The sequence below is a fragment of the Suricata suricatta genome, chromosome 17 (genome assembly GCF_006229205.1).
Source record: "Suricata suricatta isolate VVHF042 chromosome 17, meerkat_22Aug2017_6uvM2_HiC, whole genome shotgun sequence".
NCBI classification, from domain to species: domain Eukaryota; kingdom Metazoa; phylum Chordata; class Mammalia; order Carnivora; family Herpestidae; genus Suricata; species Suricata suricatta.
This window is the reverse complement of record NC_043716.1, coordinates 35,839,557-35,865,471: the sequence shown is the minus strand read 5'-3', so window position 1 is coordinate 35,865,471 and position 25,915 is coordinate 35,839,557. Positions and strand designations below refer to the sequence as shown.

Sequence of the window (25,915 nt, the reverse complement as noted above, 5' to 3'; positions counted from 1 at the left end):
AGCCCAGGCCGCGCGCCGCCGCCGCCGCCGCCGAGGACCGCCCCCGGATGGCGTCACTTCCGGGAGGCTATGACCACGCCCTCCCCCCCAGCGCGTGCTCTCGCCGGCCTCCACGGAGCGTGACGTGAAGTGCGGCCTGGGCCGCTATTGGCCGTGGGCTGCTTCTCGCCTGGCCGTTGGTCCCCTACCCCGACCCTTGCTTTTCACTTCCCGGGCGCAGAGGCCAAAGCGACCCCTCCCTGGTGTGTTGGAGCGGCCCAGGAAAGCCGGGTTTAGCCCTGGCCGAGAGCCGCTGGCCTTGGGAGTACCTCTGATCTGGTCCCGCCTCTGCCGCTTGCGATGTGCGACGGTGGCCAAGTCATTTCTCCATTGACTATCTGTATCCCTGCTGGCATCCAATGAATATTGATGGAATGACACATGAATAATGTGTGCTCTAGAGCCGGTGGTGTGCTGATAAATGTTGGACATTCATGGAGAGAAGAGAGCAATATATGCATATATATGGGTACATACGTTTATTATAAATTTTACTGATGTAAAGGTGTACAGCACACAATTTACAAATGATAATAATAGTATACAATTGTAAATTACGTATAACTCGTTGATTCTCAAGAATCCTCTCATTGGGGCGCCTGGCTGGCTCAGACCACAGACATTGCGACTTTTGATCTTTGGGCTGTGAGCCCCGCGTTGGATGTAGACATTATTTAAAAATACAGATCTTTTTCTTTAAGTTTATTTATTTGATTTTTGAGAGAGAGAATCCCAAAAAGACTCTGTGCTGTCAGCATCGAGCTGTATGCAGAGCTCAATCTCACTAACCAGGAGATATGACCTGAGCTCAAATCAGGAGCTGGATGCTTAATTCACTGAGCCACCCAAGAACCCCAAAAGTAAAAATTAAAAAAAAAAAAAAGAATCCTTTCATTGATTTTTGGCAGACTCTTGCATAGGTAGGTAGCCTCTGGTATCCGCTGACCAAGGAATTGCAACATGAATGTTGGATGTTTTCCTCAATGTCAGTGTAAGAGGAAAGTGAAAAAGAGGATCTAATTGCTTGCCGAATTAGAAAAGTTTTTAAATACTGAAAACATTTACTCCATTTTTCTGCTATTCACATTGTAATGGTTCTAGGCCTAACACATTAAATTAAAATCTGAATTGTTAACTTTTTCTCCATCACTTTCTTAAGACTAGATAGAGGACAAAACAATAAATCAAAGCCCTGATTTGTAGTATTTGCTGATATCCATGGTGTAAATACTCCCACCATGGCTAATTTTAGTCTAGTACACACATTGTTACTGGACATGGAGTTAGAAAGAGATGAGCAGTGGGGCGCCTAGATGGCTCAGTCGATTTAGTGTCGACTTTGGCTCAAGACATGATCTCATAGTTCGTGGGTTTGGGCCCTGCGTCAGGCTCTGTGCTGACAGCTCAGATCCTGGAACCTGCTTCAGATTCTGTTGTCTCCCTCTCTCTCTGCCCCTCCCCCTCTCACGCTCTGTCTCTCAAAAAAAATAAAACATTAAAAAAAAGAGAGAGAGATGAGCAGTAAGTAACACACCCTTATGTAGTAGATTCATCACGCAGATACAATAACAACCCCAAGAGCACGGGTGAGTAGTAATAGTAAAATTATTAGAAGGAGGGGAGGGAGAGGACTGGACTGGAGACTGCAGGCAGAGAGATTCGTTAGGAACCATTGCAATCCTCCCATGAGAGATGTTGAGGGATGCAAGAGATGAGAAGGAAGGATCAGCCAGCAGAACCTAGCAACTTTCCACCTCAGGGTGCATTGAGGTGATTAAGATGTGAGTCCTGGAGCCAGAGAAATCTTTTTTTTTTTTTTAATTTATTTTTGAAAGACAGAGAGAGACAGCATGAGCAGGGGAGGGTCAGAGCGAGAGGGAGACACAGAATCTGAAGCAGGCTCCAGGCTCTGAGCTAGCTGTCAGCTCAGAGCCTGATGCAGGGCTCGAACCCACAAACTGTGAGATCATGACCTGAGCCGAAGCCGGACACTCAACCGACTGAGCCACCCAGGTGCCCCCAGAGAGATCTTCTTAGAATGGAAATTTGTTGGGGCACCTGACTGGCTCACTCGGCAGAGCATGCAACTCTTCATCTCTGGGTTGTAAGTTCAAGGCCCACAGTGGGTGTGGAGTTTACTTAAAAATAAAATTAGGGGCTCCCGGGTGGCTCAGTCGGTTAAGCGTCTGGCTTCGGCTCAGGTCATGATCTCACGATTCATGAGTTCGACCCCTGCATCGAGCTCTCTGCTGTCAGCACAGAGCCCACTTCAAACCTCTGTCTCCCTCTCTCTCTCTGCCCATCCCTGGTGCACACTCTCTCTCAACACTAAATATTTAAAACTAAATAAATAAATAAAATGGAAATTTGTCCGTAACATGTGACTGTAACACTTTGTAGTTTCCCATCACTTTTAGGCTAAAGACAGAATTCCTTAAGGAAGCCTATGGGGTCCTGTGTCGTCTGATCCCTGCTACTCTCTGGCTTCATCTCCCACCAACCTTCACCTTGTTCTCTCTCCCACCAGCCCGGCGTCAAGCTCACACACACATGGCCATTACAGGAACTATTCCCTTTTCTTGAAAGCCTTTTTCCTTTTCTTTTTACTTAGTAAACTACTCACCCCTGGACTGAACTCACTCCTCACTACCTCAGAGAAACCTCCCTGCTAGGCACTTCCTCCCCACCCAGCTCGCCTCTGTTGCACTTGCTTGCACAAGTGTAATTTTTCAACTGTCTGTGAGGTTATTTGATTAAAATCTGTCTTTGCTACTAAGCCATGTATTTCGTAAGGGCCGGGGCCCGGTTTACTTTTTGCCCATTCATGGACCCTCTAGTGCCAAGGACTGTTCCTGGCACAGAGCGGGCCTTGCAAGGGGCTCCTGATACAAATTCATCTCTAATTCTGCACAACACAGTATCTTTCCTTGCCCACGAAGAAACTGAAGCTCCAAGAGTTATCTACCCAAGGTCACACAGTTCAAAAAGGTAGGGTGGATTTCCAAACCACCCTCTCCCCCTCAGCTACCTTTCAGGTGTCACTCAGATTTCTGGAGAAAAGAAGAGAAATTACTATAGGATCACAGAATACCCGAGGCCCTAAGAAGATCACCCAAGATCCCTGGCTGTCTCTGGAAAACCTTTCTAGCCCCTGAACAGAGTAGCCCATGATGGCAAGGTCTGTAGCTGTGCGGCGCCCTCTGCTGTCCAGATACTGTCTTGGTTGGGAGGGAAGCTATGTCCCCACCTGGCGCGTCCCCATCTGGGGTATTTCCGTTCCTCCAAAGCACACAGAGGCACAGGGAAGCACACACAGGGTCTTTTTTTTTTAAGTTTTTAAGTTTATTTTGAGAGAGAGAGAAAGCAGGGGAAGGGCAGAGAGAGGGGGAGAGAGAGAGTCCCAGGCAGGCTTGGTGCTATCAGCACAAAGGCCGACGTGGGGCTTGATTCCACAAACTGTGAGCTCATGACCTGAGGTGAAATCAAGAGTTGTAGCCTGAAATGACTTCGCCACCCAGGTGCCCCCACCCAGGCTCCTTCTATGGTAGGGCAGGGAATACTGCCTTCTCCATTTCCTTGAATGCCCAAGCAAAGGAAGCGTATCTTTGTATGAGCTGGACTTGTGTGTATTTGCTGAGCAGCTTTTGTGTCTACACCTGTCTCTTTCACTGAGGAGGTCCCTGCAGTGGTGAGACCCTAGTTTAAAAGGTTTGTGAATGGGACTCCTGGGTGGCTCAGTTGGGTGAGCATCCAACTCTTGATCTCAGCTCAGGTCTTGATCTCAGGATTATGAGTTCAAGCCCCCCATCGGGCCCCACACTGGGCATGAAGCCTACTTAAAAAAAATAAAATAAAAATAAAAACTCAGAGAACTTAAACCAGTCCTGAAGTTCACTTGGTCATTCAGCAATGGGCTGGGCTTTGGGGACGCAGTGATGGGGGAGACAAGCCCTGTCCCTCCCCCCTGGAGCCTGCCAGCTAGCTTGAGTCCTAATCACTCCACTTCCTAGATGTATGACCAAGAGCAAACGATTTAGTGCCTTTGAACCTGTGTTTCACTGGTAAAAATAGTTCAGTAATAATCCCCCCGCTGACACGAATGTTGTGGAGATGAAATGAAAACCTACACAGAAATGTTAAAACACTACATAAGCATTAGTTGTGATTATTATAAAAAGCTGCTTGAGGGGAAAAACAATTATTATTATGTCTTTATATAGTGTGTTTGTCACCCCTCCTCTAACAGTAACCAGTAAGACCAAGAACTTGGAATGGGTCACTTCTCCCTTCCACCCCTCTCTCTTAGCACCCAGAATCAGAGAGAGAATATGGGTGTGTGATACAGGTCTGACTCCACTCACCAGCTTTGTGGCTCTGAGGTCAACTTTACTGGCCTTCAGTTTTAGTTTTAGTTTCCTTCTCTATCCAAGAAAGGTCTGGGCTACAGGCATGTCAGGTCTGACATCACAGAGGTTCTGCTGGGGGCTGGCCTCAAGCCCCCTTGTCCCGCTCCCTCCTAGTATGTCCCCAGTGAGGTTCCAAGGTAGAATTGTGTGCAGAGCCCACCTGTAAAGCTCTTCCCTGTGAAGGGAAGGTTTTAGCAACCACCACCCCTTTCTTCCTACACACTTTCAGTGCTCTGGGACATCAAAGGTTCACGTGAGTGGGCAGAGCGAGAGGGGAAGGAACCAAGAGACAGCATGTGTGTGTGGGGCCAGATCTCTGAGTGGGTGGGGAGCACCAGTGGTGGAAGAGGGAGGAAGAGGAAGGCAGATTTGTTCTATGACAACCTGCAAGAATCCAATGAAGAGAAGGCTGTGAGGGGTGAGAAAATCCAGAAGAGCAAAGGAGGTTAGGCACAGTGGTCATGAAGGAAGACAACAGGACTTAGAATGACCAAATGAAAGGGGAAGAAGCAGAAGCAAAAGTTGGTTCACTCTCTTCACTCTGTTTCCATCACACACACACACACACACACACACACACACACACACACACGTTGGCTGGCTGTGATTATTACCTCTGTGGTGCTGGAGAAGAAAGCCTCCCACTCCCAGTGCGGAGGTGAAGACCCAGTTGGGCCCCCACTCGGACACGAACAACAGTGTGCTCCTAGGGGTGTCTTTACCTCTTTGGGCCTTAATTTACTCCTCTGGAAGGAGATTCTATTAAGGTCTCTAAGGTTGAATAACAGGGTCATGGCGGGTTTGATGGGGGGAAGTGTGGAGAGTCAGAACTCCGGGTTTAAGTCTCAACTTTTTTTTGAAGTTTATTTCTTTATTTTGAGAGTGAGAGAGCACGGGAGGGCAAAGAGGGAGGGATAAAGAGAGAATCCCAAGCAGTCTGCACTGTCAGCACAGAGCTCGATGAGGGGCTTGAACCCACGAACCGCAAGATCATGACCGGAGTCTAAACCAAGAGTCGGATGCTTAATTGACTGGGCCACACAAGTGAGCATCTTTGCGATTTTGGGTGAGTCTCTGAACCTTAGTGTCTGCATCTGTGAAATGGGGATAAGCATATTAACCCTGACTTACATGTTTGTGGGGAAGCGCACTGAGCGCACATGAAAAACACTTAATAAACTGCCGCAGTTTGTCCAAAGATTGATTGTAGTTATATTAGGCTCTCTTCCCCACCCTTGACACCCCCTCCTCGTCTCAAATTCCAGTTCGGAGGCACTGTGTCAGGAGGGTACCGGCAGCCAGAGCAGATTGCCAGGAGCTGCAGCTTGGCCCTTTATCACGCCCGTCGCAATTGCTGCCAGGAGCCTGAGTGGAGCAGAGGGGTGGAGAGAGGGGCATGAGCTCGTGTGCGGTTGCTATGGCGCCCCATCCTGGATTTGCCCATCTCTCCTAATGGAGCAAAGGGCAGACAGAGGGGGGAGGGAGAGAGAGAACAACTGGTCTCTTCCTCTCCCCTCCCATTTATGTCTCTCTGGAGAGCTGATGCAGGGTGGGGAGTGGGGGCAGGGAGCCTAGATGCTGGATGAGAGGAGGAGGGAAGAGGGATGGTACCAGGATTAAGAGGGTTTCCAATGGGGGGGTCACACTGAGAGAGGAGGGGCAGAGCCCTCATGCCTACATCCAGAAGCCAGCCGATGACGTTAGAGAGAAGGAAAAACAGGCAAGACAGCGCAGGGTGAGAGAGAGAGGGAGAGAGGAAGAGAGAAAGCGAGGAAAGGAGGCGTGGGGCTGGCCAGCCAGCCTCTGCTGGGCTCTCCTGAGCCTGCAGATCCCCCAGGCAGCCTGGAGGGCTGCCCCGAAGATGGGCACCAGAGCAATGGTCATGCCCCACCCTGTATGGGGGCTGCTGGGCTGCTGTTTCTTCTGCAGCTGGGCTCGGGGGGATCCACGGCCCCTCCGCTCTCTGCCACCACTGTCCTCCCAAGTCAAACTGGGGTCCGTGCCTATGTGGGTACCCCCAGAGGTGGCCGAAGCAGCCTTGGCTTTTCTCTACTCTGGAGATGCCCAACAGCTGTCAGGGGCTAATTGCACTGAGCGCTACGAAGCCCACAGCGCAGGAGCCAGGCCAGGGCTGCCCCCTGTCCTGTGGCGGGCGGCGGGCACCCTTGCCCAGGCCGCCAACTTCCTCAACATGCTGCTACAAGCCAACGACATCCGGGAGTCCAGCGTGGAGGAGGATGTGGAGTGGTACCAGGCACTGGTCCGCAGCATGGCTGAAGGGGACCCAAGGGCATATCGTGCTTTCCTGACTTTTAGCCCTCCACCAGGGGCCAGCCACTTGCAGCTGGCCCTTCAGGCCACCCGGAGAGGGGAGGAGACCATCCTTCAGGACTTGTCTGGAAGCAGGGTGCAGGTGGAGAGCCCAACCGGGGCCCCAGACACCTCTGCCCTGCAGAAGCGGGTGCTGACCAATGACCTAGGGAGCCTCGGCAGCCCCAAGTGGCCACAGGCGGACGGCTATGTGGGAGACATGCAGCACGTGAAGCCATCCCCTCCCTTCCTGGAATGCCAGGATGGCCGGCTCCGTCCTGGCTGGCTTATCACACTTTCTGCCACCTTCTATGGACTCAAGCCAGACCTCAGCCCAGAGGTCAGGTAAGTACACTTGTGTAGTGTTTGGCGCCTTTGTGGGTATATGGCGGTAGGGGCTCAAGTCCAGCCAGCTGTGCGTGGGCCACTTGGCACGCACATATGTATCTGGGGGGCACAGATGTGTGTATTCGCATTCAGCTGTGTATATTTGCAGTTGACTCTGGGATTCTGTAACTGTCTGTTAGCACACACAGGTGCGAGTGTACATAGTGACACAGTGCGTATGACTCAACCCACTTATGTGTAGGTATACCCATATACGTGTGTATGGACATGTGGATGTAGCAGGGAATAGGTGTCGGGCTCCAGTCTGAGTGGTGGGTAGAAGGCAGGAGCGGGCCTGATACGGATGACAGCGACAGCCCATGTACGAGGCGTCTCGGAGGACCCAGGCGGGCACTCCAGGCGCCAAACCTGCTTCTTTGTAGCCATCTATAACTGTAAAAGGAGACTTCTCCAAGGGAGGGAAAGTTCTTGGGTTGGGGGTGGAGGGGGGGAGCTTGGAACCATTGCCCTTTCTGTCTAGGATTTGGCCAGGGTCGCTCCCAATGGCTATAGTCTTAGATCGAGAAGGTTCCAGTCCTGCCTGTCCTGACTGGTACTCTTCAAATCACCGACTTTCTCCTTCAGAATAAAGAGGTGACTGGGAGCCCTGCAGGGAAGGAGGCAGCAGACGGCAAGGCATGCAACAATCAACATTGTTTTCCCAGCCATGTGTCCCCATGCATTGCTCCTAGCAGGGTGCCCGGAGCAGGGGTGGAGAGCACTTGGGCTGGGCAGCTCCATTCCCCAGTTCCTCTGCTGTCATCACTTCAGATGTGGTTTGGAAAGAGTGAGGGGGTGGTGGTTAATAAGCTGAGTTCTGTGTGCGTGTTTGTGTATGTGTGTGTGTGTGTGTACATCCAATGGAGAAGTGTGAAAATCCCCTTCAGACAGATCATCAGAGCCCCAGCTCCTACATGTCTTGACATGCCCTCTCCCTCTACCCATTGATAGAAACCAGGAAATGCTAGGATGTTGAAAACTAAGGGATGTTGGCGGAAACAACCCTAGAGGAAAGCAGACCATTGCCCAGGGGAACTGTGAGGTTTCATAGCTCTAGAGAAATGGAATGTGGCTGTGTCCTCTCGCCTGACACATTGCAGCCACTACACTGAAGTTTGCAAAGCTTGCATTCCCCCATAGTCTGGAGCCCGAGACACATGTCCACCTTGGCACCCTTCACTGTAGCCCTAACTGCCAATTCACTGCCCTAGGGGGCAGGTGCAGATGGACATCGATCTTCAGAGCGTGGACATCAATCAGTGCGCCAGTGGGCCGGGTTGGTACTCTAACACACACCTGTGTGATCTCAACAGCACCCAGGTAAGGATAAGGAGGATAGCGGGATGGGGGTGGGGCACTAGGGTCCTGCCTCCCTTCCCCTTTCCCTGTCACCGCCACCACCCAGCTCCCAGGAGTAGCCAACAAAACACAGCAGCCTCTCAGGGACTCAGGGGAATCCCTAGTGATGAGATAGACAGAGATGAGATACTAGGCTTTTAGAAAGCAAGGGCAGGGGCGCCTGGGTGGCTCAGTTGGTTAGGCATCCAGCTTCAGCTCGGGTCATGATCTCAGTTTGTGAGTTCAAGCCCCGCATTGGGCTCTGTGCTGACAGCTAGCTCAGAGCCTGGAGCCTGCTTCAGATTCTGTATCTCCCTCTCTCTCTGACCCTCCCCTGCTTACACTGTCTCTCAAAAATAAATAAAAAACATTAAAAAAAATTTTTTTAAAAGCAAGGGCACTTACTGTCAACTTTATCACAATAAAAAACAGAAATTAAGAAATAAATTCAGAAATGATACATTGATGGTCATTTCTGAGAAAGTGTCAACTTTCCTTGCTTGATACACAATAACGCTTAGGGTTGAATGAATAATAAAAAAAATATGAACATTGAAAAAAAAAAGTGACGGGGCCCCTGGCTGACTCAGTCGGTAGAGCATGTGACTCTTGATCTTGGGATCTTGAGTTCCAGCCCCACGTTGGGCGTAGAGCTTACAATAAAAAAAAAAAAAAGTGAGGACACCTACAGCCTACTCCTCACCCCCCACTGGAGACAGCCACCCTCCTTCCTTTGAAATCTCAGTGCGCCTCCCTGCCTGCTCCCACTTTCGGTCCTGGGTGCTCCAACATCCATCCCCAGGACGGCCACCTGAGCCCCTATTAATCATCCCCTTTCCTTCTCCTGCACTATATTCTCCTTGTCGACAGAGCTCTGGGTTCCTTCTGGCCCCCAGAAGATGCTCTGTTGGTGTTTGTTGATACAAGTGAAATGGTTGGTTGGGGTAGAGGAGAAATCTAACCAAAGAAGGAGCTTGAAGAGCTGCGGGGCCAGTAAAAGTGATAGGACCCAAGCCAGGTGCCGCCAGAAACAAACCCATGGATGCAGGAGAGTCTGAATAATGGAAAGCAATGGCTGGTAATCCTGAAAGCCCAGGGTTGGGAAACCAGGAGGCCAGGGAACTAATCCGCTCCGCCGTTGCACTTGACTGCATGTTGTTCCTGAGCTGAAGCGAAGCCAAGGCAAGCCCTGCAGCCCGCTGGGAGGTGGGGCGGGTTTGGGCATCTGTTGCTCTTCAGGGCACATGTGTTTGGAACTGTTAAATCCAGGGATGGAGAAGGGCTGCCATTATTCAGTGTGTTATTAAACCCAGCCGCATCTCATCTCCATACGCATTTGTCTGACTGGGCAGACCGTAGCAAGAACAGAGTGCATTCTAGTGCCCTGGGCAAGAAAGAAAGCTGGACCCAGTTTCAGAAGCACCACTCTCTAACTGTTCAAAGTGAAGTCAGGTGCCGGATATGGATATGGAATCTCCCAGGGTGAACTGCTTCCTTTTCCCCACGGCCGTCTGTCCCTAACCACTCCCTGCAGCAGATCTGACCTCATTCGTGTGCTCCTCTTCCCTGCCTGGCTCTGAGGTCTGCTCCGTCGCCTGCTGGGCAAACATCAATGGATGGAGGTGAAATAAAGAGCTGGCCTTGGCATCCCACCAGCCTGGCATTAGCCTGGCATTAGGGCTGGGGAAAGCAGTCCTGTGCCAAAGCCAGATGGCCCCTGGTAGGGGAAACTGCTCCTCTGTGGGGGCCTTTTCAACTCACCTGTGAGCCAAAGAGGGAGGCTGATGGGGACCCTTTGAAGCAGAATGTAAGCACATAGGTGTGATTGGACTCTGAGTTCTCCCTACTTCCACCTCCCCCGCAACAGCTGGGGGGAGAAATGAGACCTGTGAGGCTCCTGTCATTGCCAGTCAGAATAAAAAGGTGATCTATTCCCAAACTCTTTGTTGAAAAAAGGTAACAGCAGGGATAGAGTAGGGCTTCCAGGCTTCCTAAGGACCAGGGAGGACTTCTGGTAGGTGTCCCTCATATGGACCAGGGGCCGTAGATAGGGAGGTACATGGACCCTCCATCTCTTCCCATATAAATACCTATCATGTTTGTCATCCCCGCAGTGTGTCCCCCTGGAGAGTCAGGGTTTTGTCCTTGGCCACTACCTGTGCCGCTGCCGACCTGGTTTCTACGGGGCAAGCCACTCCGGGGGTATGTTAATTGGGGTGAGGGCCGGGCTGGGCCCCACAAAGGGGGCATCTGAGGGAAAAAGGCAGGTTGGGAGGAGGCTTGTGGGGCAAGGGCAGAAGTTCGAGAGAAGCAGGAGAGGCAGGCAAGGTCCAATCTAGGGGTGTCTACACCTTCTGAAAATGACCCCATAACACCCAAGCTGATGCAAGTTGACCTTGCAATGAACCCCTAGCCTGGCAACACCTCTTCCTGTTACCCTGTCCTTCCCTGGGAATATCTACTTCCTCGTTCCCCCCACTTCCCAGGTCCTGCCCCAGTGGTGACAGACCACAGGAGGGCAAGGAGAGGGCTACGGCCACCCGTGCGAGAGCAGGCTGGGGTGCCCCGGCCATGCCCCTCTCCTTGCACCCATCTTGTTCTTTGTAGGGTTAGAAGAGAGTGCCACCCAGCCTACTGGGCAATTCGGGTCCCCGCAAGGCAGCTCTGGGAGGCTGCTGCGGTGCCAGCCATGTGCCGAGGGCTGCACCAGCTGCGTGGATGCCTCGCCATGCCTGGTGGAGGCGGCTCTGGCGCTGCGGGCAGCCGTGCTGGCCTGCCAGGCCTGCTGCATGTTGGCCGTCTTCCTGAGCATGCTGGCCTCCTATCGCTGCCGCCGGAGCAAGGCAAGCAAGGCCCACATCTCTCCTTCACATGTCCTACCTGTCTTGAGTCCCTAGCATCAGCTAGAGACCAGAGACGACCCAAGACTAGAACTCCGAAAAAATGGGTTCTGGTCTTAATTCTTCATCTATGTGACCCCACTGCCTTAGATTTGTTTTCCCACCTGGAAAACATAGGTATTGGACTTGACTCAAAACACAGTGTAGGTACTAGGCAGAAGTGACCTAGACCCCTCAGGGAGCTCCTGGCTGAATGGAGGAAGCAGACGAGTAAGGGAAATGGTAGCGGGGTGAAACAGAGGCGAGGGGGGACGTGTGTGTTGGTTGCTGTGACAGCTCAGAGAACCCGAGACAGTTGTCCTGCTCAAGACAGCCTGGGAAAGACTTTCGGAAGAACATGACATCTGAGCCAGACTTGAGGGTCAAACTAAATGGTTACCACCTCTAGATAAAGAATCGGCCTGACCCAAAGTTTTGAGGGAATGCGTGGGATCCCTTCTGGCTCCAGCAACTTGTGACTTGAGTCCAGGTCCACAGCAAGGCCCAGGCTGGGATTGGGAGAGGCGTGGAGCTGGGACACTGGAGCTTTGGGCAACCTCGACCTTGGCCCTGATTAGTGTGGTGGAGCTGAGAGCCTGTGGTGGGAGTGGGGGCGTGGCTGTGGGCGGAGAGGGCAGAGCTGATGTTAGAGGGGGCAAGGCCTTGGCCCAAGGCCAGTAAAAGTGACCCCTAAAACAGGCCTGAGACCCTCCGCCACCATCATCCAGGCTCTGTCCTCCCACTGCCCTGCTTATATGCCTCTCTCTTTCCTGGATTCACAGAGGATCCGAGCCTCTGGAGTTGTCCTGCTGGAAACCATCCTTTTTGGATCCCTGCTTCTCTACTTCCCTGTGAGTTTGTGGCCGGAGTCTGACCCCGCCTGATCCCTGGCTGGCGCCCTCCAAAACCCGGAATCCTTCCTCCTTTCCGCCCTCTTGGGGAAGATTCAGAGACCTCCAAATCCCCATTATCACACCTACAAACAACAGGCTGACCTAATGATCTTCCGAGTCAAACAGTCCAGGCTAAAAAGAACTCTACGACCTACTGTGTGATTTAGGACAATTTACCTAACCTCCCTGATACTTTGAGCTGCTCCCCTGCAGAAGGGAGGTGAAGATGCCTCTACTGTAAGGCTGTTAGGAAGGTCAGCAAGGTGCTTAGCATAGGCCTAGCACATAGAGGAAGTACAGCCATGGGGCGCCTGGGTGGCTCAGTCTGTCGAGCGTCTGACTCCGGCTCACGTCATGATCTCACGGTTTGGGAGTTCAAGCCTTGCATCAGCTCACTGCTGTCAGCACGGAGCCCACCTCAGGATCCTCTGTCCCCCTCTTTCTCTCGGACCCTCCCCCACTCACACTTTCTCTCTCAAAAATAAGTAAGACATTTTTTTAAAAGAGAAAGTGCAGGGGTGTCTGGGTGGCTCAGTTAGTTAAGCCTCTGACTTAGGCTCAGGTCATGATCTCACGTTCGTGGGTTCGAGCCCTGCATTAGGCTTTATGCCGACAGTTCAGAGCCTGGAGCCTGCTCCCGATTCTGTGTCTCTGTCTCAAAAACATTTAAAAAAATGTAAAAGGGAAGTGCAGTGGAGAGCAGCTATTTTTGTCCCCTCCACCCCCCAGGTGTTCATCCTGTACTTCAAGCCCAGTGTTTTCCGCTGCATCGTTCTCCGTTGGGTCCGGTTGCTGGGGTTTGCCACTGTCTACGGCACCATTATACTCAAGCTTTATAGGTAGGGTCTTGCTCTCATGCTGCTCACTCCCGGCCGCCCCAGCTCATGTGGAACAGAGTGGAGTTCTTCCCAGCCAGCTCCACCCCTCTGCGCGTGGCTCACCCCAGGCCTGCCCCTCTCACCGCAGCCCTCCCCAGCATGTTACATTTTGGGGGGCGGGGAGGCAGCAAACCATGGAAAGGAAAGGAGGATGGGTATTGTGGAGGGAAAGGGAGCAACAGACAGAGGCCAGAGACCTGGTCCCCCTCTCCTCGGTCCTCCCTCTCTGCCCCACACCCCTGTAGAGTGCTCCAGCTATTTCTGTCCCGAACGGCCCAGCGGGGCCCCCACCTGAGCAACGAGCGGCTGCTGCGGCGTCTAGGGCTGCTCCTGCTGCTAGTGCTGGGCTTCCTGGCCATGTGGACGGTGGGGGCCCTGGAACAAGGCATCCACACGCCCCTGGTGACCCGAGGCCACACTCTCGCGGGCCGTCACTTCTACCTCTGCCACCACGACCGCTGGGACTACATCATGGTTGTGGGTGAGCTGCTCCTGCCAAGCCCGCCTCGCTCTGGCCCTCAGCTCTGCACCTCCGGGGGTGCTCCTGACCTGGTCCTCCCGCCTTGTCCCCAGGCCCCCCGCCCAGGCTCCCCCTAGCACGCCCTACAGAGAAAGGGCTGCCGAGGCGGTGCCTGACCCCTGCTTTCCCACAGCCGAGATGCTGCTCCTGTGCTGGGGCAGCTTCCTCTGCTATGCCACCCGGGCTGTACCCTCGGCCTTCCACGAGCCGCGCTACCTGGGCATCGCCCTGCACAACGAGCTGCTGTTCTCTGCCGCCTTCCACGCAGCCAGGTGAGGACGGGCCCTCCTACCCATCACTCCTCCCACCTGCACACTCTTGCCTCTCCCAGGCCAGGGAACCCCATCCCACAGCCATCCTCGGGCACAGCTATGCCTCAGCAGGGTGAGGAAGGCCTCCCGGAAAGAGGAAGCATGCCCACTTCTAGCGCCTCTCCTATCCCTTTTTAAAAAATTTTTTAAAAGATTGTATTAATTTTTGAGAGACAGAGACAGTGTGATCAGGGGAGGGGCAGAGAGAGAGAGGGAGACACAGAATCCGAAGCAAGCTCCAGGCTCTGAGCTGTCAGCATGGAGCCCAATGCGGGGATCAAACCTACAAACCATGAGATCATAACCTGAGCCAAAGTCTGATGCTTAACCGACTGAGCCACCCAGGCGCCCTGCGCCTCTCCTACTCCCAAGCCCTGACTCCAGCACCTCCACCGTGCTCCTTCCCATGTGTGCTCAATTCTCCCTGCCTTTCCCCACCCCCTTCACACCTCAGCCAATCCAGCAACAGGCCTGCTATGAGTGTCTACAAGGACTTGGCCCTGTGGTACAGGCAGAATCAACACACAGGGCAGTCCATAACAGAGGTGTGGAGGACAAGTCTGTGCTCTAGGCACCCAGAGAAGAGTAGTCTGGGAGGGCTTTTTGGAGGTGGGGGTTAATGTGAGCTTGAAGTACATCCTAGAGAAGGCCCACCTAGAATCTTCATGGAGATCAGGGCTCGGGCAGGGAGGTGAGTCAGTGAGACAGGTGAGAGGGAAGGGGCCCCTACTCCTCCCCCCCACAGGTAACGTTCCCCTCCCTCCCACCCTCAGGTTTGTGCTGGTTCCCTCCCTGCACCCAGACTGGACCCTGCTCCTCTTCTTCTTCCACACCCACAGCACAGTCACCACCACACTGGCTCTGATCTTCATTCCTAAGGTGAGGTCTTCCCCCTGCTAGTTGTGAGCCAGATGCCTGCCCCTTTGTAAGGGGCACTGTGGATCTGTTGCCGCCGTAGTGCCCTCTCCAGGTCAGAGTGAGGATGACACCTGGGGTGACTGGGCTGAGTCGAAGTGACCTGAAGAGAGGCCACTTGGGGTGGGGAGGAAGCTACTGTATCTCTCCGCCTCCAATCCCAGGACAAAGGAAATGAGAGCCAGGGCTGTAGGGATCCTTGTAACACGACTGGCAGTGCAGTTTGGTGGACTCTGAAAAATCATCTTGGAAGCAGTTACAGAGAGATCAGTTGGGGAGCTGAAGGACATGGGTAGGAATTGTGGGGGCAGGGGCTTAGGACCTCCCCTCCCCAGTCTCTGAGCTAGAGGAAATCAGAGAGAATGAGGGGGAGCAAAAGTCTCCGTGCACTCAGACCTGCAAATTAGAGAGGGTGTGAAGACCGGATTTCCTGAGGCAGGTGGGAATAGGAGAGGACAGGGAGCCAAGTGACTCTTTTTCCCTGTCATACCCACACTGGCCAGTTCCAGAAGCCAGGGGCTCCTTCCCGAGAGGAGATTGTGGATGAAGTGTATGAGGACGAGCTGGACCTGCAGCGGTCAGCGTCTTACCTGGACAGCAGCATCGCCTCTGCGTGGAGCGAGCCCAGCCTGGACCCCGGAGACATTCGGGTATGTGGTGCCCTCCTTGCCTCCTCTGGATGCCAGCTTTTTTTTAGGGGCTGGACCAGGATCGCTGCTGCCCCACCACCTGGGCTGTGTACCAATGCAGGTCCCCTTCTGCCCCTGGCTCTCCTTCTAAGACCTGCCTCCCTCGCTTCTCCACCATTGCCCTAAGCTGCTTCCCCTGACTCTATTCAGATGAGGTCGCACACCACCCAAGTGGAAAGACCCCCAAAGTCCCAGAACCAAGATCCCTGTGGCCCAGGCTGCTTGGCAAGTGAGAGTCAGACCCATGAATGGAGCTCTGATCCCATTCAGCAGAGGCATAATGTGGGGCAGACTAAGAAGCCCCTCAGTCCCCGTTATACTTGGGCTGCTGGTGACCCTGGGGCCAGCTATGGGGCTGGACAGTTCAGGCAGTTAGTGGCTACCAGAGATTTCCACAACAGAGTACCCATTCCCTGGACCTGGCAGTCTTAGAGAAAGGACGTTCTTCCTGAATCTTACATTGGGAGAGCATCTTTACTCTTCTTTTTCTGCTTAGAAGTGTCAAAGTCATGGAACCCAAATGAGAGGCTCAGTGGATAGGAAATATGGAAACTTGGTGGTCTAAGCCCATTGTTTGATAAAACCTAAGGCATGGTTAACAATCTCAAGAAGCCATTTGTCCGTTCCCTCCATCTCCACGGGGCCTCTGGACACCTGATTTGTTTACATCTCCCAATTCCTTCTTTGTCCCAACTATCTCTTCCTGGTTTCCCCCATGTCCTCCTAACCCTCTGGGCTCTGCTGTCCTGGGAACAGGCTGACCTGAGGCCCCACTAGAGCAGGGAGGCCAGAGAGTATGGGAGTGCACTGCCACAGCAATGCTCCCTGGGGCCCCCCACTTGATGGAGCAGCACCCAATCTCTCTCCCGATGCTGGCTCTGGGGAGAAATCAATCCAATGTGAAAGCCTCAAAGTCCCGTTCCCTCACTTCCACCTGAATATGACACTTTTCACACCACTGAGCTTTTGTGATCCTTTTAAGGAAGCTTACAGTATGTGGTGAGTTCCTTTTTTTATTAATTAAAAATTTTTTTTCAATGTTAATTTTCTAGAGACAGAGAGACAGAGCATGAGCAGGGGAGGGTCAGAGAGGGAGAGAGGGAGACACAGAATCTGAAGCAGGCTCCAGGCTCTGAGCGGTCAACACAGAGCCCGATGCGGGGCTCAAACTCACGAACCGAAGTATGAGATCATGACCTGAGCTGAAGTCGGATGTCAGACGCTTAACCGACTGAGCAAGCCAGGCTCCCCCTAGTTACTTTGGAGAAGCAAAGAGAGAGCTCAAGGAAATAGGCCCCAGACTCATGATGGGCCAGCAGCCTCAAACCCAGGTTTCCTGTCCCCCAAGCCAGCTACCCATCACGTGACCGTGGCCCAGAGAAAGCAGGGAGGGAACACAGCTTGGGGGAGGGAAAGAGATGCTCCAGAGCCCTTGGTCCAAACAATGACTGGGGGTGGGAGGGGTGGGCAGGGCGGCCTCCATGGGGATGGAGAGGGCTTAGCTATCCAGCCGACCGGACCGGACCAGAGGGCTCTGCTCTACTCTGCTCTCGTCCCCCATTCCTGCAGGATGAGCTGAAGAAGCTCTACGCCCAGCTGGAGGTCCACAAGACCAAGGAGATGGCTGCTAACAACCCGCACCTGCCCAAGAAGAGGGGCAGCTCACGCCAGGGCCTGGGCCGCTCCTTCATCCGGTACCTGGCCGAGTTCCCGGAGGCCCTGGCCCACCAGCACTCCCGGGACTCGGGCTCCCCCAGCCTGGGCAGCCTGCCCGGCTCGCGCCACCGGCTGCTCAGCTGCAGCCTCCAGGACCCCGAGGGGCCCCCGGCCCTGCGCAAGTCCCGCAGCACCTACGACCATGACCGCCACAGCCACCGCCGAGAGCAGGGCCCACCGCTCCTCGACTCGCTGCTGAGGAGGAAGCTGGCCAAGAAGGCCTCGCAGGAAAGTAAGGAGAGCCGCGAGTCGGCCGAGGGGCCCCCCGCCCTGGGCCTCAGGTCAGCCAGCGCCCACAACCTGACGGTGGGCGAGAGGCTCCCCAGGGCCCGGCCCACGTCCCTGCAGAAGTCACTCAGCGTGGTGGCGGGCTCCAGGGAAAAGGCCCTGCTCGTGGCCAGCCAGGCCTACCTGGAGGAGACCTATCGGCAGGCGAAGGAGCGAGAGGAGAGGAAGAAGGCCGAGGCCGCCTCGGCCAGCCCAGTGAGGAGGCCGGAGCGAGCTCAACGGGTCCCCCTATCAGCCCCACCTTCCCCTGCCAAGAGTCACAGCGTGGACAGCTCTCACACCGTCACTGCTACTGCCGCGAGGCTTCCAGAGGAGGCCGAGAAAAGGCTGCCTCACCCGCCCATCCGGCACCAGGTCTCCACACCCATCATGGCCCTGTCCGGGGCCTGCTGTGGTGAGCAGAGGATGCTATCTCCCACGTCCACCTTGGCTCCAGCTCTGATGCCAGCTCCCTCTCCGGCCCCAGCCCCAACCCAGCTCCCCACCCTGACACTGGTCCCTGTACCCCCTCAAAGCCCCAGCTTGCTCACCTTCATCTGCCCCTGGGAGAATGCAGAATTGCCAGTCAAGAAAGGAAATGTGGCTAAAGAGGGCTCCTCGGCGCCAGAGCAAGGCATCCACCCCACCGCCCCAGCTCGGGGCAGGCTCTGGAGGGCCCTGTCGGTTGCACTTGAGAGAAAGGGGCTGGAGGAGAGTGGGATGGCCACAGAGGATGGACGTCTCCAAAGGGAAGCCAGTGAGGGGGACGAGGACAAGTCCAAGGTCTTCTCTAAATCCCACAGCCTCAAGACTCCTGTTCAGCAGTGTTCCATGTACAGCCTGGGCCTGGCTATCAAAGCCCTGACCCGTTCCCGGAGCACTCACAGAGAGAAGGAGAGTGGGGAAGGGAGTCCTGAGCTGGAGGAGAAGGGCAGAGCCTTGGGAGAGGGGGTGGGGGCCTGCCCCAGATCTCCCAGCCTAGGCCGGCCCAAGGCAGTGAGTAAGCAGGCCGCCCTCACACCCTGTGACTATGAGGAGACCCTCCAGAACCAACAGAATGCTCACACCAGCCGAATGCTCCAAATCTACCACCAGGAGGGCAGCAGCGAACAAGAAGACAGAGGCAGGGGGGCATCCCAAGGTCTAGGGGAGGGAAAAGTAGAGACAGCAGATAAAGCAGAGTCTGCTACACTGAGGCAAGCCAGGCAGGACACAGTCGGGGACAAAAATGCTGAGCGAGCAAAAGAAGCCCCTGTGGGGTGGCGGGAAGCACCCAAAGCTGGCGTCCAGCCCGCGGGCAGTGCTGACTGCAGGGTGGCAGAGCTATGCCCCAGGGAAGTCATCCAGTTAGAAACGTGTCAGTCTGCCGGTAGCACCAAGGCCCAGATCTGCCACTGGGAGGTGAGTGAAAGGGCCCCTGAGAAGGGGACACAACGACAAGATCTAGAGGACTCTCAAGAGAAAAGGAGAGCATCAGAAAGGTCAGGGCCCCCAAACTTGGCTGTTGCTGCTCGGAAAAAACCAGAGAGGCTGGTCAGGGGGCAGGAGGCAGTATGTCCCTGGGAGGGTGCCGATCCTGAGAGTCTGTGTCCTTGGTCAGCCTCTCAGGACTCAGGACTCAGGTCTGAGGCAGCGGGCAGGAGAGAAGTCAAAGAGGTGGGGAGGCCTCAGCAGGGAGCCCCCAGCCCGGGGGCTTGTTCTCCCGACCCTGCCAAGGCGGAGCTCTGTCCCTGGGAGGCATGTGAAGGAGAGAATGGAAAACCATTCCAGGAGGGAGTGAAGCTTTCCCAGGAAACCCCCAAGAAAGCAACCTTTTGGAAAGAACAGAAACGGAGTGGAGACTTGGAGTCTTTTTGCTGGTGGGAAAGGACAGATTTCCGGGGCCCCTTAGCAGTCTCTACTCCGGCCCCGGGAACCCCAGTGTGCTCCGGGAGTTTGGGCAGTAGCATCTTGGAGGTGTGTCGTTGGGAGGAAGGCGATCCTCCCATCAGGAAGGCAGAGGTCTGTCCCCGGGAGCTGGGCGACGAGGTAGTGGGGAAGGAGATGCTGAGTCAGGGGACAGGTGGAGAATTTCTCCAGGAAAAGGGGAAAGCCTCTAGAAAAGGGCTCTTTGAAGAGATGGGGGAACAAACTGGAAAAGCAGTGCAGAAAACTAGTCAAGAGCAGGAGTCAGTGTGTCCCCAAGAGAGCACAGCCCGTGGGCACCCCAGCCTATGTCTAGATAGTTCCTCGGCCAAAGCTAAGGGCCAGTTCCTTAGCAACGGAGGAAGCAGAGCAACGCAGGTCTGTCCACAGGAAGATCCCAGGCCAGAGCTGACGGACGTAACACCTTCGAGGGCCAAGCTCAGTCCTTGGGAGGTAAATGAACGAGTAAGAGAGGACTGGACGTCAGGACGGGCAGCAAAAGCAGGAGAATCTCAAAAGGACAAGGAGAAAATGCTGGGAACATCAGGAATCAAAGATGACGTGGCATGGGCAGAGCCTGAGGGACAGATCCAAAAGCCAGAAGCAGTCTGTCCTTGGGAGATTGTGAACCCTGGCAGCTTCTCCCCACAACCAGGTCCTCGAGACACAGACAGAGCCAAAGCCAACTTTCACATGTCAGGCAGCGAGGGGAGCAAAACCGCCAAGATCTGCCCATGGGACAGGGAGGAAAGCATGCGTGCCGAGAAGGCTGAGGTCTGTCCCTGGGAGGTGAGTGCGGGAACAGGGCAGGAAAGAGCTTTGGGAACTGAGGCCATTAGGAAATTTCCAAATGACACAGGAAAGGCTTCTGCAGGTCGTGGACCCAGCGAGATAGCTGTTACCGCTCCAAAGACGCTGGAGAGGCCGGCCTGGGAGCGGGAGGCGGCCTGTTCCTGGGAAAGCTTGGATCCGGGGGGCTCCTCTCAGTATTCAGACACTCTGGGCACTGACGGACCAAAAGCTGGGCTCCAGGAACAGGACCGTGCGGGGTGCAGGGCAGCTGAGGTCTGTCCCTGGGAAATGCAGGAAGCATCTCCCAGTGAGAAAGCCAAGATCTGTCCCTGGGAGGTGAATGAAGGAGCTACTGGGACAAGACTGGAACACGCGAGGGCGAGTGACTCAGCAGGGCAAGAGGAGAAAACTCTAGACAAGGGGAGACTCGCCTCCCTGGGAGAAGACATATCAAAGTGGGACACAAAACAGAGTCAAGAAGAGGAAGCTATTTGTCCTTGGGAGAAGGACTTGAGGGAACCATCTGCTCAGTGCCCCGAGGTCTCAGACTCATCCCTCAGCACGAGGGGCAACGTGGCTGAGGGATATTCCTTGGAAGCGAGGGATGAGGCAGTGGAGGAAGGGGACCTGAGAAAAGATGCAAAGATGGGCTCCCTCCCAGAATGCAGAACCCCAGAAAAAGCCCCATCTCCCAAAGCGGGAGAATTCACTACTGAAGATGGGGGCAAAGCAAGCAAAGAGCTACAATCTATCTGTCCACAGGAGGGCCCGGCCCCGGCAGGTGCCTTCTCCCACCCGGACGGTGGGTGCTGTGACCAGCCTAAAGCTGGCTCTCAGGACCTGGTCAGCAGTGGGGGCAGGCTCGCTGAGGTGTGCCCGTGGGGTGCTCTTAAACCAGACAGCAGCGCCAAAGCTGAGATCTGCCCCTGGGAGGTGACTGGAAGGGTCTCTGATGAAGGGACGGCAAGACAGGATGGGAAAGGGACGTCTCAAGAGGAGAAGGGGAAAGCCCCAGGAAGACAAGAGCCCCAAGTTGTGGCAGTTCAGGAAAAGCCGGAGAGGGCAGATGGGAAACAGGAGGCCGTGTGTCCCCAGGAGAGTCAGGGCTGTGGGGATCTGCCTCCACAACCAGCCCCACAAACTTCTGACAGAGGCCAAGGCAGTTCTGAGGCAGCAGACAGTGTGGCGGCCAGGGCAGCAGAAATGTGTCCGTGGGAAGCAGAAGAGTCTCCGTCTGCTAAAACAGCAGACATCTGTCCTTGGGAGGTGAAGACAGAAGCTGCAGAGAAAGGGGGACTGGAACAAGAGGAGGACAGGAAATCCCAAGGGCAAGGAGAGAGGATCCCTCAGAAGGCAGCATCTTGGGAAGGGACTGAAGAACACTTTTCAAAAGCAGCAGCGAAAGTCGGCAGGGAGCAGGAGACAGTCTGCTCAGGTTTGGGGGATGCTCCAGACACTGACCAACCCCCAGTCAGTCCCCACGGAGCAAGCAGTATGGCAGAGCTGTGTCGATGGGAAATCACAGATCCAGAAGGCAATAAAATAAAGGGCACCATGGCAGACATCTGTGATTGGGAGGGAACCGGAGTCCCAATGGAGGAATCTGGCCTTCTGGCTTCAACGGCAACTCGGACAGAAGTATTTTTCCCCACAGTCCCTGAGAACCCACCAGGCCTTTCAGTCCACAGACCTCTGGGTCGCTTCCTTCCAGAGAGCAAAAGCCCCCGCCCTGGGGGGAGCAAGAAAGCAACCACTTTCACTCTAGAAGACGTCAGAGAACTCCAAGGAGCTTCAGGACACCGGCCAAGGACCAGCTCGGCCCCTGAGCCAAGTCTCCAAGGAGCTGAGGCTCAGGAGTCTTCCTCCTTAACTGAAGACAAAGATGTCACTTCTATAGCTCCCCATGAACAATTCTCCCCTCCGACTGTCTATCCTTGGGACTGCGAGTAACAGGTCCGTCAGGGGAGGCCAAACACCTGGTGGCTGATTTTCAAGAGCCAAAGTCCTTTCCAAGTCCCCCGTGTCCCCCAAGAGCTGAGTCAAAGACACTTGGCCACTTGCCCTCTCCATGAAGGCCAGAAGTCAACTCATTTCAGAAGACAAATTGTACAAGAAAGAAGGGTGCACCTCAGACCCCAACAGCAAGTCTCACCCTCTCTTTACTTCCCACTCTTCTCCCTAATCGAGGGAAGAGAGGCGAGGCCCTCTGCTTCGGACGAGCCGTCCCATCGGGCTAGGGGACTCAACACAAGCTGCGTCTAACACTCACAAAGCCAACGTTTGGGATGAAAGAAGTCGGCAGTGCCCAGTCCACATTCTCTCATACAGACCCGTTTTTTTGAGAAGAAACTATAAACCATGCAAGGCACTGGCAGCATTAGGGTCTGAGGAATGCTATAAAAGGTCACCATAGGAGCTTAAGATGTCACTTAACTCAAGTTCAAAGATAAATCAGCGGAAAAACTTTTTTAAAGTTTATTTATTTTGAGAGAGACAGAGGGGAGGGAAGGGGGGTGAGAGAGGGAGAGAGAATCCCAAGCAAGTTCTGCACCATTAACATCAGAGACGGGGAAAACTTAAATGGCTCAAATGAGGTACCCGAAATGCCTTAAAGACAACCCCGTCATTTTGACTTTGGAGCTCTAGTTTCTGCTGTATTGATCCTCACGCCTGCCCTGCTTGGCTGCTCAGGTAGAGCCGATCGAGCCCTCTTGCTTCCTTATCAGCATCTGGCATCCAAAGCAACACCAGACACGAGAGAGCATAGGAGGAAAGGCAGCGGCTCCACGCCCTCCCCGCACCGGCCAAGGGCGAGCTCTCCCTTCCAGACACCCCCTCCGGTTTAAGGAGTGTGCCTCTTGCTTTTTCAAATAGTTCCTCCCCACTTCTGCCCCATCTCGTGCCAGTCTCCAATTCACCTCACTGGCTCATTCTCCTCCCAGCCCTTCAGAGCTGTCACCAAAGGGACCCCTGTCTGCTGTCAATTCGACTGGAGGCAGGGGAATTTCTGGCTCTAATGTGAGCACTCCAAATCGCTTGCTCAGTAACAAGAGGCCTACATCAGCTGCCTCGCTGAGAGGCGAGAGGGAAGGTCCTGTTTGCAGTCAGCAGGAGAATCATCCTCAGAAAGAGTAGCGCTGCTGGGCAGGTTAGAGGCCCGAGGGCGGGGGAAGGGCACTGGGGAAACAAGGTTTTCTTCTCAGTGAGCTCAGTTCTATCTTCTCTAGTCAGTTCAGGCTACCCTTGCTTAAGCAATCTTAGACACCAGAGCAGAAGAAGAGGATGTTAACCAGAGGGAAATGAGGAAGGAGAAAAGCACTGGTCAGAGAAGGCCCAGCTTTGGCAGGGGTGAGGTGGGGGGAGGAAACAGGCAGACTAAACATGACAGAGCTGGGCAGGGGCACTGAAGATGGCAGTAAGTCCACCCTCTCGCTGCACAGGTACTGATGCCATTCCCAGGGAAGAAAAAGACTAAATAAGACCAAATACCCAACGGGGGGAAAAAAGGAGTCTGCATATAAATAGTATAGGCAGCTTCAGGACTTGCAGAAAAAGTAGCAAAATGCTCCATTTCCAAAAAGAAGGAATGGAAAAACTCCGTCTTTCAGGGACCAGTTGCCCTTGTTCCCATGTCTAGCCCCTCCCACTCACCTGGTCCCTTGGCCTGGGGTTTCAGAGGAGTGAAGTGTCGTGTTGCTCTGGGCTCCTGCTGGCTAACCTCACTGCTTCTAAGCCAATGAGACTTTGGTAACCGCACAGCAGAACAGTCCCACTGTGCCCAGTTTAGCTGGGAACAGGAAAGTTATTCCCGTCTTTCACTGCTATGAAATAAACCAGGGGGGAGAAAAGAATAAAGAATGCTTTCTCTTGACCACTGCAGTGGGTTCTAGCTTATTCATTACGGTGATTTTTTCCCCCCAATGTTCTTAGACAAGGACGTAAGTCGGTGAGATAAGCAAGCCCAAGGTAACTGCGCTGCAGCTTTTGGGGCTTTGAGGGGGTCTGGCGAATTCTCAGCCTGGAGCCAGCTCTGCGCTGGCACTGCAGATGGTCTCTGCCTGGCCCTTCAAGCAAATCCTTCACATCTGGGCCATTTGCTCAGCTGGATTTGATCCCAAGGGGAAATGAAAATTGCACTTATCCTCTGGCTCCCTGGTGGCAGTTACCGCTTAGCTGCTATTTAGGATTATCTGGAGGACGCCTGGGTGGCTCAGCTGGTTAAGCCTCCGGCTTCGGCTCAGGTCAGATCTCACGTTCGTGGGTTCAAGCCCCACATCGGGCTCTGTGCTGACAGCTAGCCTGGAGCCTGCTTCCGGTTCTGTGTCTCCTTCTCTCTCTGCCCCTTCCCCTCTCATGCTCTGTCTCTCTCTGTATTAAAAATAAATAAAAACATTAGAAAAAAAAAAGGATTATCTGGAGACCCTGGAGACAGATCTTGGGGAGTGGGATGGAACAACTTATTTGAAGCACTGTTTTTACATATTCAGAGAACTCAATCGCTCATGTGCCCATTAAGTGTGCTTTTCTCACATCTCTGCTTCCCTGCCCTCCCTGGATTACGTCCCCTTCCTCCACACTCCCCAGCTGAGGACCCTGCTGAAAGCACTTGCCTTCTCATTTTGCCTTAATCCAGGTCTCAGGCAAATAGGATGTGGCCAACCTCACTTCAGCAGACATGCTGCAAAGTGATGTACATTTTAAGCCAAAAGGGTGGAGACTAAACAGGATGATAAAGAGTGGTTGCTCTGGACAAACCCACCACTGCTGCCTCTCCCTGGAGCACACACATCTCGTTCCCATAGTCTGCACTCAGCAGCTGTCGTGTAAAAAAAAAAAAAAAAAAAAAAAAAAACCAACATCCACACATCAGCTCTCCCCAGTGAGGATGGTCTGTTGGCTGCTTTGCTGAGATGGTAGTTTTAGAGAGACTGAGGAGTTAGGTTACATCAGTTATTAGAAACTGATTCTAGTTTCTTTGGATTCTGCTCTCAGGAGAAGGACAGAACAGATTAATCCTGACCCTTAGGGGCAGACTTGTTAAAAGAAAATCCCAGGCTTGAAAAATACAAAGTATGAGACTTAAGGTGCTATTTCTTAAGGGAGGGCCCCCCACTGGGCTGATACTATAAGTAATACTACAAGCCAAGCTTGCTGCTGGTACAGTGACCTCCTGGTCACACCTCAGATGCCCCAGACACACCGGCAGTGAAGCCCCACACCCTCCTCTGGACAGCCCAGCTAGAGCTCAGGAACAAGCAGGAGCTGGACTGCTTCACTCTAAACAGTTCATATTCTAGCACGTTTGCTTTGCCAACGGGGGCTGGAAAGCATGGTCACCACCTCCAAGGGGTGCGAGCAATCTGGGAAGCCTTACAGATGGATTTCTCAGATGTATCAGCTCCTCCATGGCCCCTGCCTCCTCCCATGCTTCCTGGGATCACACTAGGACGCAGCTGATAATTAAGAACATAATCCAAAAGCCGAAAGATAAATGATTTCTTTGGATTTACATTCTTCTCTGAAGTACAAATGCTGACTAGGTGAGTCAGTGTATATGAGAAAAGACCCTCCTCAATGAATGCTAATTATTTGTCCCAAATCTGGTACTCCGGGAAGTCACATCACTCACAGTTCAGCCTATCTTCCATTTGTGCCATCTGAAGGCTGGTC

The 25,915-nt window shown here is 53.9% G+C and overlaps 1 protein-coding gene across 1 annotated transcript; it reads left to right on the top strand.

The window, feature by feature from the left end:
- Nucleotides 1-6,215: 6,215 nt before the first annotated feature.
- On the top strand, nt 6,216-24,446 carry GPR179 (G protein-coupled receptor 179). The gene is made up of 11 exons (XM_029929238.1): nt 6,216-7,100; nt 8,354-8,462; nt 10,595-10,682; nt 11,088-11,323; nt 12,142-12,210; nt 12,982-13,091; nt 13,376-13,611; nt 13,784-13,922; nt 14,735-14,840; nt 15,380-15,526; nt 17,135-24,446. Exons 1-11 carry the CDS (start codon nt 6,307-6,309, stop codon nt 22,193-22,195), a joined length of 7,095 nt encoding a protein of 2,364 aa, XP_029785098.1. The 5' UTR covers nt 6,216-6,306; the 3' UTR covers nt 22,196-24,446.
- The last annotated feature ends 1,469 nt before the right edge of the window (nt 24,447-25,915 follow it).